Source organism: Pseudophryne corroboree, chromosome 6, assembly GCF_028390025.1.
Source record: "Pseudophryne corroboree isolate aPseCor3 chromosome 6, aPseCor3.hap2, whole genome shotgun sequence".
In the NCBI taxonomy this organism is placed as follows: Eukaryota; Metazoa; Chordata; class Amphibia; order Anura; family Myobatrachidae; genus Pseudophryne; species Pseudophryne corroboree.
The window spans coordinates 89,398,828-89,416,897 of NC_086449.1; the positions used below are offsets into that span (position 1 = coordinate 89,398,828).

The following is an 18,070-nucleotide window of genomic DNA, read 5'->3' on the forward strand; positions in this document are numbered from 1 at the left end:
CCTACATACAGATATATACACTGCACAGTCACTGCTACTGCCCCCACCATTACCCTGCATCCTACATACAGATACTGACACTGCACAGTCACTGCTACTGCCCCCACCATTACCCTGCATCCTACATACAGATATATACAGTACACTGCACAGTCACTGCTACTGCCCCCACCATTACCCTGCATCCTACATACAGATATATACAGTACACTGCACAGTCACTGCTAATGCCCCCACCATTACCCTGCATCCTACATACAGATACTGACACTGCACAGTCACTGCTACTGCCCCCACCATTACCCTGCATCCTACATACAGATATATACAGTACACTGCACAGTCACTGCTAATGCCCCCACCATTACCCTGCATCCTACATACAGATACTGACACTGCACAGTCACTGCTACTGCCCCCACCATTACCCTGCATCCTACATACAGATATATACAGTACACTGCACAGTCACTGCTAATGCCCCCACCATTACCCTGCATCCTACATACAGATACTGACACTGCACAGTCACTGCTACTGCCCCCACCATTACCCTGCATCCTACATACAGATATATACACTGCACAGTCACTGCTACTGCCCCCCCCATTACCCTGCATCCTACATACAGATATATACAGTACACTGCACAGTCACTGCTACTGCCCCCACCATTACCCTGATCCTACATACAGATATATACAGTACACTGCACAGTCACTGCTACTGCCCCCACCATTACCCTGCATCCTACATACAGATACTGACACTGCACAGTCACTGCTACTGCCCCCACCATTACCCTGCATCCTACATACAGATATATACACTGCACAGTCACTGCTACTGCCCCCACCATTACCCTGCATCCTACATACAGATACTGACACTGCACAGTCACTGCTACTGCCCCCACCATTACCCTGCATCCTACATACAGATATATACAGTACACTGCACAGTCACTGCTACTGCCCCCACCATTACCCTGCATCCTACATACAGATATATACAGTACACTGCACAGTCACTGCTAATGCCCCCACCATTACCCTGCATCCTACATACAGATACTGACACTGCACAGTCACTGCTACTGCCCCCACCATTACCCTGCATCCTACATACAGATATATACAGTACACTGCACAGTCACTGCTAATGCCCCCACCATTACCCTGCATCCTACATACAGATACTGACACTGCACAGTCACTGCTACTGCCCCCACCATTACCCTGCATCCTACATACAGATATATACAGTACACTGCACAGTCACTGCTAATGCCCCCACCATTACCCTGCATCCTACATACAGATACTGACACTGCACAGTCACTGCTACTGCCCCCACCATTACCCTGCATCCTACATACAGATATATACAGTACACTGCACAGTCACTGCTACTGCCCCCACCATTACCCTGATCCTACATACAGATACTGATAGTTCACAGTCACTGCTACTGCCTCCACCCTTCCTCCATCATTACCCAACATTGAACATGACACATACAGATACACTGCACATTCACTGCTACTGACCATTGTCCCCCCACCACCATCACCACCACCACCTACATTCATCATTACCGCACTTGGATAGAGCTTGTGCAAGTGATAATGATGTCAGCTATGAAATTAAGTGTTTGGATAAGGGTGGTTTTGCAGCAAAGATGGACATTTCTACGATGAATGTCATGGGTGTGTAAACCAACTTCTGTATTCCACCGTAGCGTGTGGATGGAGATTGGACACCAGCTTCAGACCCATCTTTGCACCCAGCATGGGGTCACGGGTGGGTGCATGTCCAAACACTAATTTATGATGGCTACGTATCGGAAAACAGTGGATAGTGTAAGCTTCCGCATGCTAGCTTACAGAAGTATGGATGGTGTAATGGTTAGCATTACTGCCTCACAGCACTGAGGTCATGGGTTCAATTCACACCAAGGCCTAACTGTGTGGAGTGGGTTTCCTCCCACAAACTGCTGTTTCCTCCCACAATCCAAAAATATACTGGTAGGTTAATTGGCTCCCAACAAAACTAAACCATATTGTGTACGTGTACAGATATTATGTGGGATATTAGGTTAAATTAGATTTGTACTTTTACGGCCCAATTATTACCCAACATCTTACACCCCCATCCGTCCTTACCCAACATCGCACATACAGATACTTACACTGCACAGTCACTATTACTAATCCCCCAATTCAACTGTACCCAACATCCCTCATACAGATATGCTGCAAATCACAGTTACTGTGCCCCCCAATCCTTCCTTACCCAACATCCCACATACAGATACTTACACTGCACTGTCACTACCCCCCATCCATCCTTACCCAACATCCCACATACAGATACTTACACTGCACAGTCACTATTACTAATCCCCCAATTCAACTGTACCCAACATCCCTCATACATATATACTGCAAATCACAGTTACTGTGCCCCCCAATCCATCCTTACCCAACATCCCTCATACAGAAACTTACACTGCACAGTCACTACCCCCCATCCATCCTTACCCAACATCCCTCATACAGATACTTACACTGCACAGTCACTACCCCCCATCCATCCTTACCCAACATCCCTCATACAGATACTTACACTGCACAGTCACTACCCCCCATCCATCCTTACCCAACATCCCTCATACAGATACTTACACTGCACTGTCACTACCCCCCATCCATCCTTACCCAACATCCCTCATACAGATACTTACACTGCACTGTCACTACCCCCCATCCATCCTTACCCAACATCCCTCATACAGATACTTACACTGCACTGTCACTACCCCCCATCCATCCTTACCCAACATCCCTCATACAGATACTTACACTGCACAGTCACTACCCCCCATCCATCCTTACCCAACATCCCTCATACAGATACTTACACTGCACTGTCACTACCCCCCATCCATCCTTACCCAACATCCCTCATACAGATACTTACACTGCACAGTCACTACCCCCCATCCATCCTTACCCAACATCCCTCATACAGATACTTACACTGCACTGTCACTACCCCCCATCCATCCTTACCCAACATCCCTCATACAGATACTTACACTGCACAGTCACTACCCCCCATCCATCCTTACCCAACATCCCTCATACAGATACTTACACTGCACTGTCACTACCCCCCATTCATCCTTACCCAACATCCCTCATACAGATGCTTACACTGCACAGTCACTGTTACTACCCCCCATCCATCTTTACCCAACATCCCACATACAGATACACTGCAAATCACTGTTACTACCCCCCCCACCATCCATCTTTACCCAACATCCCTCATACAGATACTTACACTGCACTGTCACTACCCCCCATCCATCCTTACCCAACATCCCTCATACAGATACTTACACTGCACAGTCACTATTACTAATCCCCCAATTCAACTGTACCCAACATCCCTCATACAGATATACTGCAAATCACAGTTACTGTGCCCCCCAATCCATCCTTACCCAACATCCCTCATACAGATACTTACACTGCACTGTCACTACCCCCCATCCATCCTTACCCAACATCCCTCATACAGATACTTACACTGCACTGTCACTACCCCCCATCCATCCTTACCCAACATCCCTCATACAGATACTTACACTGCACAGTCACTACCCCCCATCCATCCTTACCCAACATCCCTCATACAGATACTTACACTGCACTGTCACTACCCCCCATCCATCCTTACCCAACATCCCTCATACAGATACTTACACTGCACAGTCACTACCCCCCATCCATCCTTACCCAACATCCCTCATACAGATACTTACACTGCACTGTCACTACCCCCCATTCATCCTTACCCAACATCCCTCATACAGATGCTTACACTGCACAGTCACTGTTACTACCCCCCATCCATCTTTACCCAACATCCCACATACAGATACACTGCAAATCACTGTTACTACCCCCCCCACCATCCATCTTTACCCAACATCCCTCATACAGATACTTACACTGCACTGTCACTACCCCCCATCCATCCTTACCCAACATCCCTCATACAGATACTTACACTGCACAGTCACTATTACTAATCCCCCAATTCAACTGTACCCAACATCCCTCATACAGATATACTGCAAATCACAGTTACTGTGCCCCCCAATCCATCCTTACCCAACATCCCTCATACAGATACTTACACTGCACTGTCACTACCCCCCATCCATCCTTACCCAACATCCCTCATACAGATACTTACACTGCACTGTCACTACCCCCCATCCATCCTTACCCAACATCCCTCATACAGATACTTACACTGCACAGTCACTACCCCCCATCCATCCTTACCCAACATCCCTCATACAGATACTTACACTGCACTGTCACTACCCCCCATCCATCCTTACCCAACATCCCTCATACAGATACTTACACTGCACAGTCACTACCCCCCATCCATCCTTACCCAACATCCCTCATACAGATACTTACACTGCACTGTCACTACCCCCCATCCATCCTTACCCAACATCCCTCATACAGATGCTTACACTGCACAGTCACTGTTACTACCCCCCATCCATCTTTACCCAACATCCCTCATACAGATACTTACACTGCACTGTCACTACCCCCCATCCATCCTTACCCAACATCCCTCATACAGATGCTTACACTGCACAGTCACTGTCACTACCCCCCATCCATCCTTACCCAACATCCCTCATACAGATACTTACACTGCACAGTCACTGTTACTACCCCCCATCCATCTTTACCCAACATCCCTCATACAGATACACTGCAAATCACTGTTACTACCCCCCACCATCCATCTTTACCCAACATCCCTCATACAGATACTTACACTGTACAGACACTGTCACTACCCCCCATCCATCCTTACCCAACATCCCACATACAGATACTTACACTGCACTGTCACTACCCCCCATCCATCCTTACCCAACTTCCCTCATACAGATACTTAAACTGCACAGTCACTGTTACTACCCCCCATCCATCATTACCCAACATCCCTCATACAGATACTTACACTGCACAGTCACTGTTACTACCCCCCATCCATCCTTACCCAACATCCCTCATACAGATACTTACACTGCACAGTCACTACCCCCCATCCATCCTTACCCAACATCCCTCATACAGATACTTACACTGCACTGTCACTACCCCCCATCCATCCTTACCCAACATCCCTCATACAGATGCTTACACTGCACAGTCACTGTTACTACCCCCCATCCATCTTTACCCAACATCCCTCATACAGATACTTACACTGCACTGTCACTACCCCCCATCCATCCTTACCCAACATCCCTCATACAGATACTTACACTGCACAGTCACTACCCCCCATCCATCCTTACCCAACATCCCTCATACAGATACTTACACTGCACAGTCACTACCCCCCATCCATCCTTACCCAACATCCCTCATACAGATACTTACACTGCACTGTCACTACCCCCCATTCATCCTTACCCAACATCCCTCATACAGATGCTTACACTGCACAGTCACTGTTACTACCCCCCATCCATCTTTACCCAACATCCCACATACAGATACACTGCAAATCACTGTTACTACCCCCCCCACCATCCATCTTTACCCAACATCCCTCATACAGATACTTACACTGCACTGTCACTACCCCCCATCCATCCTTACCCAACATCCCTCATACAGATGCTTACACTGCACAGTCACTACCCCCCATCCATCCTTACCCAACATCCCTCATACAGATGCTTACACTGCACAGTCACTATTACTAATCCCCCAATTCAACTGTACCCAACATCCCTCATACATATATACTGCAAATCACAGTTACTGTACCCCCCAATCCATCCTTACCCAACATCCCTCATACAGATGCTTACACTGCACAGTCACTGTTACTACCCCCCATCCATCCTTACCCAACATCCCTCATACAGATGCTTACACTGCACAGTCACTGTTAATACCCCCCATCCATCTTTACCCAACATCCCTCATACAGATACTTACACTGCACTGTCACTACCCCCCATCCATCCTTACCCAACATCCCTCATACAGATACTTACACTGCACAGTCACTACCCCCCATCCATCCTTACCCAACATCCCTCATACAGATACTTACACTGCACAGTCACTACCCCCCATCCATCCTTACCCAACATCCCTCATACAGATACTTACACTGCACTGTCACTACCCCCCATTCATCCTTACCCAACATCCCTCATACAGATGCTTACACTGCACAGTCACTGTTACTACCCCCCATCCATCTTTACCCAACATCCCACATACAGATACACTGCAAATCACTGTTACTACCCCCCCCCACCATCCATCTTTACCCAACATCCCTCATACAGATACTTACACTGCACTGTCACTACCCCCCATCCATCCTTACCCAACATCCCTCATACAGATGCTTACACTGCACAGTCACTACCCCCCATCCATCCTTACCCAACATCCCTCATACAGATACTTACACTGCACTGTCACTACCCCCCATCCATCCTTACCCAACATCCCTCATACAGATACTTACACTGCACAGTCACTACCCCCCATCCATCCTTACCCAACATCCCTCATACAGATACTTACACTGCACTGTCACTACCCCCATCCATCCTTACCCAACATCCCTCATACAGATACTTACACTGCGCTGTCACTACCCCCCATCCATCCTTACCCAACATCCCTCATACAGATACTTACACTGCACAGTCACTACCCCCCATCCATCCTTACCCAACATCCCTCATACAGATACTTACACTGCACTGTCACTACCCCCCATCCATCCTTACCCAACATCCCTCATACAGATACTTACACTGCACAGTCACTACCCCCCATCCATCCTTACCCAACATCCCTCATACAGATACTTACACTGCACTGTCACTACCCCCCATTCATCCTTACCCAACATCCCTCATACAGATGCTTACACTGCACAGTCACTGTTACTACCCCCCATCCATCTTTACCCAACATCCCACATACAGATACACTGCAAATCACTGTTACTACCCCCCCCACCATCCATCTTTACCCAACATCCCTCATACAGATACTTACACTGCACTGTCACTACCCCCCATCCATCCTTACCCAACATCCCTCATACAGATACTTACACTGCACAGTCACTATTACTAATCCCCCAATTCAACTGTACCCAACATCCCTCATACAGATATACTGCAAATCACAGTTACTGTGCCCCCCAATCCATCCTTACCCAACATCCCTCATACAGATACTTACACTGCACTGTCACTACCCCCCATCCATCCTTACCCAACATCCCTCATACAGATACTTACACTGCACTGTCACTACCCCCCATCCATCCTTACCCAACATCCCTCATACAGATACTTACACTGCACAGTCACTACCCCCCATCCATCCTTACCCAACATCCCTCATACAGATACTTACACTGCACTGTCACTACCCCCCATCCATCCTTACCCAACATCCCTCATACAGATACTTACACTGCACAGTCACTACCCCCCATCCATCCTTACCCAACATCCCTCATACAGATACTTACACTGCACTGTCACTACCCCCCATCCATCCTTACCCAACATCCCTCATACAGATGCTTACACTGCACAGTCACTGTTACTACCCCCCATCCATCTTTACCCAACATCCCTCATACAGATACTTACACTGCACTGTCACTACCCCCCATCCATCCTTACCCAACATCCCTCATACAGATACTTACACTGCACAGTCACTGTTACTACCCCCCATCCATCTTTACCCAACATCCCTCATACAGATACACTGCAAATCACTGTTACTACCCCCCCACCATCCATCTTTACCCAACATCCCTCATACAGATACTTACACTGTACAGACACTGTCACTACCCCCCATCCATCCTTACCCAACATCCCACATACAGATACTTACACTGCACTGTCACTACCCCCCATCCATCCTTACCCAACTTCCCTCATACAGATACTTAAACTGCACAGTCACTGTTACTACCCCCCATCCATCATTACCCAACATCCCTCATACAGATACTTACACTGCACAGTCACTGTTACTACCCCCCATCCATCCTTACCCAACATCCCTCATACAGATACTTACACTGCACAGTCACTACCCCCCATCCATCCTTACCCAACATACCTCATACAGATACTTACACTGCACTGTCACTACCCCCCATCCATCCTTACCCAACATCCCTCATACAGATGCTTACACTGCACAGTCACTGTTACTACCCCCCATCCATCTTTACCCAACATCCCTCATACAGATACTTACACTGCACTGTCACTACCCCCCATCCATCCTTACCCAACATCCCTCATACAGATACTTACACTGCACAGTCACTACCCCCCATCCATCCTTACCCAACATCCCTCATACAGATACTTACACTGCACAGTCACTACCCCCCATCCATCCTTACCCAACATCCCTCATACAGATACTTACACTGCACTGTCACTACCCCCCATTCATCCTTACCCAACATCCCTCATACAGATGCTTACACTGCACAGTCACTGTTACTACCCCCCATCCATCTTTACCCAACATCCCACATACAGATACACTGCAAATCACTGTTACTACCCCCCCCCCACCATCCATCTTTACCCAACATCCCTCATACAGATACTTACACTGCACTGTCACTACCCCCCATCCATCCTTACCCAACATCCCTCATACAGATGCTTACACTGTACAGTCACTATTACTAATCCCCCAATTCAACTGTACCCAACATCCCTCATACATATATACTGCAAATCACAGTTACTGTGCCCCCCAATCCATCCTTACCCAACATCCCTCATACAGAAACTTACACTGCACAGTCACTACCCCCCATCCATCCTTACCCAACATCCCTCATACAGATGCTTACACTGCACAGTCACTGTTACTACCCCCCCATCCATCCTTACCCAACATCCCACATACAGATACACTGCAAATCACTGTTACTACCCCCCCACCATCCATCTTTACCCAACATCCCTCATACAGATACTTACACTGTACAGACACTGCTACTGCCCCCACCATTACCCAACATCCCTCATACAGATACTTACACTGCACAGTCACTATTACTAATCCCCCAATTCAACTGTACCCAACATCCCTCATACAGATATACTGCAAATCACAGTTACTGTGCCCCCCAATCCATCCTTACCCAACATCCCTCATACAGATACTTACACTGCACTGTCACTATCCCCCATCCATCCTTACCCAACATCCCTCATACAGATACTTACACTGCACTGTCACTACCCCCCATCCATCCTTACCCAACATCCCTCATACAGATACTTACACTGCACAGTCACTACCCCCCATCCATCCTTACCCAACATCCCTCATACAGATACTTACACTGCACTGTCACTACCCCCCATCCATCCTTACCCAACATCCCTCATACAGATACTTACACTGCACAGTCACTACCCCCCATCCATCCTTACCCAACATCCCTCATACAGATACTTACACTGCACTGTCACTACCCCCCATCCATCCTTACCCAACATCCCTCATACAGATGCTTACACTGCACAGTCACTGTTACTACCCCCCATCCATCTTTACCCAACATCCCTCATACAGATACTTACACTGCACTGTCACTACCCCCCATCCATCCTTACCCAACATCCCTCATACAGATACTTACACTGCACAGTCACTGTTACTACCCCCCATCCATCTTTACCCAACATCCCTCATACAGATACACTGCAAATCACTGTTACTACCCCCCCACCATCCATCTTTACCCAACATCCCTCATACAGATACTTACACTGTACAGACACTGTCACTACCCCCCATCCATCCTTACCCAACATCCCACATACAGATACTTACACTGCACTGTCACTACCCCCCATCCATCCTTACCCAACTTCCCTCATACAGATACTTAAACTGCACAGTCACTGTTACTACCCCCCATCCATCATTACCCAACATCCCTCATACAGATACTTACACTGCACAGTCACTGTTACTACCCCCCATCCATCCTTACCCAACATCCCTCATACAGATACTTACACTGCACAGTCACTACCCCCCATCCATCCTTACCCAACATACCTCATACAGATACTTACACTGCACTGTCACTACCCCCCATCCATCCTTACCCAACATCCCTCATACAGATGCTTACACTGCACAGTCACTGTTACTACCCCCCATCCATCTTTACCCAACATCCCTCATACAGATACTTACACTGCACTGTCACTACCCCCCATCCATCCTTACCCAACATCCCTCATACAGATACTTACACTGCACAGTCACTACCCCCCATCCATCCTTACCCAACATCCCTCATACAGATACTTACACTGCACAGTCACTACCCCCCATCCATCCTTACCCAACATCCCTCATACAGATACTTACACTGCACTGTCACTACCCCCCATTCATCCTTACCCAACATCCCTCATACAGATGCTTACACTGCACAGTCACTGTTACTACCCCCCATCCATCTTTACCCAACATCCCACATACAGATACACTGCAAATCACTGTTACTACCCCCCCCCACCATCCATCTTTACCCAACATCCCTCATACAGATACTTACACTGCACTGTCACTACCCCCCATCCATCCTTACCCAACATCCCTCATACAGATGCTTACACTGTACAGTCACTATTACTAATCCCCCAATTCAACTGTACCCAACATCCCTCATACATATATACTGCAAATCACAGTTACTGTGCCCCCCAATCCATCCTTACCCAACATCCCTCATACAGAAACTTACACTGCACAGTCACTACCCCCCATCCATCCTTACCCAACATCCCTCATACAGATGCTTACACTGCACAGTCACTGTTACTACCCCCCCATCCATCCTTACCCAACATCCCACATACAGATACACTGCAAATCACTGTTACTACCCCCCCACCATCCATCTTTACCCAACATCCCTCATACAGATACTTACACTGTACAGACACTGCTACTGCCCCCACCATTACCCAACATCCCTCATACAGATACTTACACTGCACAGACACAGTCACTGTCTTTGAAATCTTATCAAAATTTTGTGCTCTGCATTTGTAGTTTCCAGACATATGTTTTGATGCTGTGAATTTCTGAAATGGTACAAACTTAGTATCATCTTTATTGCAGGTCACTGTTGGTAGTGGGTATCCTGTAGCATTACAGTGGAAACTGTTTATCTGTCCCTCAATCCACATCTGTTTGTCAGGACAGTCTGTGAAGGAGGGCTCAGCTGTAAAAAAAAGTGAAAAGAGATGGGAACATCATAACTAGTAAGTGCAAGAAAGTAAAAATAAACCTGACTCGGTATATAGGAGTTCTATTGGGTTTGGGTTGCAGGAGGCCAGCTTTGAGATGCTGGTGGTCACATGACCGACACAGGCATCCCGACAATTAGAATGCCGACAGGGGATGGGGTAATTATTTTACCCCTCCCCCTGTCGTCTACCCTAACCTACCTGTGGCAGCGGCTACGGCTAAGCCACAGGGGGTGGCAGCTAGGGCTAAGATTCGGGGGGGGGCTAACCCCTTCTAGTACCTAATCCTACCCCCCCCCTCAGGCCTTAACCATCACACACACACGCAGGGCATACACCAAGCATGCTGGCTGAGCCAGCATGCTTGCTGTATGCCCCTTAAACAGCTATACTGCATTATAATCAGTTTGCCTTGAAATGGAATCATAATGTTGGCTGTTATATTTACCCAGCATGCAATTGCAATCAAGTGAGATACTTTGAAAGTAACAATCTGGGGAGTGCCTTTTTCCTACATTGCAAGTGAATACCTTAATATATGAGACGCCTATGGCACCATCACCCAGCAATAACTAATTGGATGTGAGTGCTGGAACATACCCTGATTTTATATATATATATATATATATATATATATATATATACCAAAGAGAAAAGTAAGGTGGGCAATACTAAGTACGGTGGGGTTGGAGAGGGAGCGAGGACAGTATGTATCAGTTACTCTACGGATGCACTAGTTAACCAGGATGGGAAATCTTTAGGAAAACAAACTAATGAAGGAACCAATAAACTAAAATGTATGCTTGCAAACGCAAGAAGTCTAGCAGGTAAAATGGGGGAATTGGAATTGTTAGCATCAAAGGCTGAGTATGACATTATAGGTATTACGGAAACATGGTGGGATGACTCTCACAACTGGGTTGCTAACTTGGAGGGGTATTCTCTTTTTAGGAGGGACAGGGCTAACAAAAGAGTAGGAGGTGTATGTCTTTATGTTAAACCATCACTTAAACCATACCTAAAGGAGGTTATTTATGAGGAGACTGGCGGTAATGTGGAGTCACTATGGGTAGAAATCTCAAGTGGGGGAATTGATGCAAAAAACTAGTCATAGGCACATGCTACAAACAGCCAGACATTAGCATACATGAGGAAGAACAACTATTGCAGCAAATCAAAACGGCTACGGGATTGGGGGACATCCTTGTCATTGGGGATTTTAATTACACGGATATAAACTGGAGTAACGATTCATGTGCTAAAGGGAGGGGCAGCAGGTTCTTAAATATGTTTAGGGATCACTACTTGTCTCAATTAGTTGAGGACCCAACTAGGGGTAAAACTACCCTGGATCTAGTAATTACTAATAATGTGGACATTATATCAAACACTAAAGTTGGGGAGACTTTGGGTAACAGTGATCACTATATGATCACATTCGACATCAGTTTCAGGAAACATAGCTACAGGGGTTTAGAAAGGCTAATTTCAGTATGCTTAGATGTGCACTTAACGACATAGAGTGGGAGGTTCTGTTTAATAACAAGAACACTTTGGAAATGTGGGATGTTTTAAAAGGGTTGCTGGATAGCAATATTCATAACTTTATTCCCATGGGCAGTAAACGCAGGAGTATTAAACTCAAACCGATGTGGCTTAACAAGAAGGTTAAGGCAGAAATGGATAAAAAAAAAACATGCTTTCAAAGCATTTAAATCTAATGGAAAGGAGGAGTCTTTCAAGTATTACAAGGAGTGTAATAAGAAATGCAAAAAAGCAATAAGAGCAGCTAAAATGGAAAATGAAAAGCAAATAGCTATAGAGAGTAAAACCAATCCTAAAAAGTATTTTAAATACATAAACGGTAAAAGGTTAAAAAAGGAGAATATAGGTCCATTAAAAGATGAATTAGGAGAATTGATAAATGATGAAATAAAAACGGAAATACTGAACAAATTCTTTTCATCAGTATTCAGCAGTGAAGAACTGATGGTGGGAGTAGAGCATAAAAATTGTGACAGTAATGATTCATGGTTAGATACTTGTTTAAGCAAAGAAGTAGTCCGGGAGAGACTAAGAAAAATTAAGATTAGTAAATCACCTAGTCCTGCTGGACTTCACCCGAGGGTTCTTATGGAGCTTAGTTCACAACTAGCATGACCCCTATACTTGATTTTCAATAGTTCAAAAAGATCAGGCATGGTACCGAAGGATTGGCGTATAGCTGAGGTAGTGCCATTATTTAAAAAGGGATCCAAAAAACTTCTGGGAAACTACAGACCAGTTAGTGTAACATCTATAGTGGGGAAAATATTGGAAGGGATTCTAAGGGACATCATACAGAAGTATCTAAAGTCCGCTAGGATTATTAGCAAGAACCAGCATGGGTTTATGAGGGACAGGTCATGTCAGACTAACTTAATTAGCTTCTACGAGGAAGTGAGCAATAATCTTGATCAAGGAAAAGCAGTGTATGTGGTCTTCCTAGATTTTGCAAAAGCCTTCGATACAGTTCCTCACAGGAGACTGATGATCAAATTAAAGGAGATTGGCCTAGGAAAAACTATTTGCACATGGATAAGCAGATGATTGGATAGCAGGGTACAGCGAGTAGTGGTCAACGGGAAGTCCTCAACCTGGTCCCCAGTAGTCAGTGGAATACCACAAGGGTCCATACTCGGACCACTACTGTTCAACATATTTATCAATGACCTAGAAAAAAAAATAATAATAATAATTTTATTTATATAGCGCTCTTTCTCCATTAGGACTCAAGGCGCTTAACAGATACATAGCATAATATAGTACAGAAAATAATGAAGTACATTTTCATAAAATACAGAAGCATGAAGATACTAAAAGGGACATTATGGAAATGCTTGAGTAAACAGGAAAGTCTTGAGTCTACTTTTGAAGGATTCTATAGTTGGGGCCTCTCGCACTGTGCGGGGAAGTGAGTTCCATAGAGTCGGAGCCGCATGACTAAAAGCCCGACCCCCAGATGAATTACGGGAGATTCTAAGTACTGCTAAAAGTCCTTCATCTACAGATCGCAGTAATCGAGTGGGGCAGTATGGGGTCAAAAGCTGCTTCAGGTACCTTGGGCCCTGGTCATGTAATGCTTTGAAACTCAGTAAGCTAATCTTGAATATTATTCGCCATCTTACAGGCAGCCAGTGAAGGGAGTAGAGGATGGGTGTTATGTGGCTAGAACGGGGCTGGTTAGTTAACAGCCTGGTAGCTGTGTTTTGCACCAGCTGTAAGCGTTGCAATTCTTTTGCTGGGAGACCAAGGTAGAGGGCATTACAGTAGTCTAATCGAGATGATACAAATGCATGTATGACTTTTGGCAGATCATCTGAGGGAATTAAGTGCTTGATTCTGGCTATGTTCCTCAGGTGAAAGAATGAGGATTTGATTGTGGCTGATATCTGATGTTTAAATGTCAATCCACCATCCAGGACAACGCCAAGATTCCGCACACGATCAGTGGTCTGTAATTCTGAATCCCTGAGTGTAAGTCCAGTTGGTTGGCTATGATGCAGTCTTGTCCTTTGATGTTGCGGTCGTATCATAAGGACCTCTGTTTTATCCGGGTTCAGTCGCAGCCAACTGGCGCTCATCCACTCCTGTAGCTCAGCTAGACAGCCATTTAGGGTTGCTATTGGGTTATCAGTGCCCGGAGCAAAGGATAAGTACAGTTGTGTATCATCTGCATAGCAGTGGTAGACCAGGCTATGGCGCCTGATTATTTCACCCAATGGGAGCATGTATACTGCAAAAAGCATGGGGGATAGTATAGAACCTTGTGGGACACCACATGGCAATGCCACTGGTGGTGATGAGTATAATCCAGACGATACTCTCTGTGACCTGCCTGTGAGAAATGATTTGAACCAGCTTAGGACTGTGCCATCCAGACCACTGAAATGTATCAGTCGCTCAATCAGAAGCCCATGGTCCACGGTATCAAATGCTGCCGAGAGATCCAGAAGGATTAATATTGAACAGTCACCTCTGTCTCTTGCCATCAGAAGATCATTTAACACACACACCAGGGCTGTTTCAGTGCTATGTCTTCTCCTGAATCCTGATTGGAATGGATCATAAATATCATGGGTTGTCAGGCGGGTTTCCAGTTGATTTGCAACCACTTTCTCAATAACCTTTCCTAGGAAAGGAAGGTTTAATACCGGTCTGTAGTTGGTCATGCAGTCGGGATCTAAATTAGGTTTTTTAAGAAGCGGTCTAACAATTGCTTCCTTTAGGGGTCCAGAAAAAATGCCTGTCTGCAAATAGGCCTGGAAAGCACAGTGTCAATCTTTGCAGGTGATACTTAACTGTGTAAGGTAATTAATTCAGAATTGGATGTGGAGTCCTTGCAGAATGATCTATCTAAACTTGAACTCTGGGCGTCTAAATGAAAAATGAGGTTCGATACAGACAAATGCAAGGTTATGCATTTTGGGACTAAAACAAACTTGCATCCTACATATTAAATGGGGAACGCCTAGGGGAAACAGAGTTGGAAAAAGATTTGGGGGTATTCATTGATAATAGGCTTAATAACCGTAAACAATGTCAAAATACAGTAAAGAAGGCAAGTAAGACGCTAGCGTGCATAAAAAGGGGAATTGAGACAAGGGACTCGGATGTAATCATGCCGCTGTATAAGGCATTGGTACGTCCGTACCTGGAAAAGTGTTCAAAGGCGAGCTACTAAATTGATTAAAGGCCTAGAAGGACTGGACAATAAGGAAAGACTTACTAGGCTGAATATGTATACACTAGAAAAGAGGCGCCTAAGAGGAGATATTATTAATATCTTCAAATATGTAAAGGGACATCACAAGGAGTTATCAGAGGAATTATTTATTAAAAGAACACAGAGTTAGGACACGTGGGCACTCGCTGCGACTGGAGGAGAGAAAGTTCCGAACGCAACGGAAGAAAGGGTTCTTTACTGTAAGGGCAATCAGGATGTGGAATTCCCTGCCAGGGAAGGTGGTAATGGCGGACTCTGTAATTGGATTTAAAAAAGTAATGGATAAATTTCTGAATGAAAAAGCTATCCAAGGTTATAATACGTAAAATGTCAACGTGGTTAATCCGGGGCTAACATGAGTTATAGTAGCTAACTAGTCATAAAACATTATTTAGCAAGTATGTAGAATCATCACAACTTAAAACAGGTTGAACACGATGGGCAATTTGCCTCTATTCAACCTCAAATACTATGTTACTATGTTACCATGTTACTATATATATATATATATATATATACACACACACACACACACACACACACACACACACACACACACACACACACACACACACACACACACACACACACACACACACACACTATATATATATATATATAAAAAGACTGCTTGAAAATGGTGGTGCAAGGTCCAAAAATAAGTTGAATACATACACTCACTATTTTCAGTAACAGAAAAAAAAGACAGAAAAAAACAACACTCACATTTATGATGAAAGAAGTTGATTTATTCTTTACAACAGATCCATAAGTGAAGTATGAATCAACTTTTTTTGAATTTTGAAATACTTTTAGATATTTTCAATGGTGCAGCAAATCCCCAAAATAGTCCTTGGTCAGAATGGACCAATTGTAGATATAGAAAAATATTGTTTTTGGGGGGGAAAGCGTAATTCATGTGGAATCTTAAATTTGGCAGTCTAGCAACCTTTGGTAAATTAACCTTCCTTTTGTTAGATGATGCATGTATAAATTAATTCCTCATATACAATAAACCCAAGTTTGATCAATGGCCCTCATTCCGAGTTGATCGCAGTGAATCATCGCATCGCAAACGGCCTGAAAACAACTAAACGCGCATGCGCAAAAGCGGAAATACGCATGCGCGAGCATAGCGATACGACACTTGTGCAAAAATACTACAAAGAAAACTGCTCGTTACACAGAAACGAAAACGGGAAGTGGCGAAGGCGTGACAGAGGCGCGACTTCACAATGGTCCGACATGGGCGTGAAAGTGGGCGTATAGTGTGGGAGTATGCAACTAGCAGTAGGCGTGTTTTTTGCATAAATGCATTGTCGCTGTTAAACATAACATAGCAATTCCTTGCAATCTTCACGCAGCAGTTACTCTGCATTTGCGAAGTAGTGTTACAAGTGTGTATGCACTAATTAGCAGTTAATTGGAGAGCCCATTCATCTGTTGGCCAATTACTTGCTAAACACTGCTCTGCTGAAGTAATACTACCAAATGCAAACAAGTGTAATTAACCAAACTTAAAAACAAATTAATCAACATCTAAACTAAATAAAATGTAACGTTTGTATATTCTAAATATCAAGACCAACATAATGCAGCATACCCTTAATTTTGTGCATAAATTAATTTTTAAACTTTGTTTATAATATCTGTCAATGTTTAAAATGATGTCCTGTTGCCCATAGTAAAACAAATCCCGTTTTTTTTATAAAAAAAGAATATGGACATTAAAGTGTGGTGCAAGGCATACCTGTTGCATTTTTAAAGATGCAATGTTTTTTTTTTTTTTCTGATTGTTCCCTTGTTCCCCAAGTGTCTATATGGTTTGCTAAACTTTCTGGAAATAAGATTAACATAATGCATTAACTTGAATAAAGTACA

The 18,070-nt window shown here is 44.7% G+C and overlaps 1 protein-coding gene across 2 annotated transcripts in view; it reads right to left on the minus strand.

Moving 5' to 3' along the window:
- LOC134936440 (intercellular adhesion molecule 5-like) overlaps positions 1-18,070 on the minus strand; it is a 127,188-nt gene that overhangs the window by 29,106 nt on the left and 80,012 nt on the right. For both annotated transcript variants that reach the window (XM_063931468.1, XM_063931467.1), the window contains exon 4: positions 11,166-11,399. In XM_063931468.1, the coding sequence (XP_063787538.1) occupies positions 11,166-11,399 (234 nt within the window). The remainder of the gene's footprint in view (positions 1-11,165; positions 11,400-18,070) is intronic.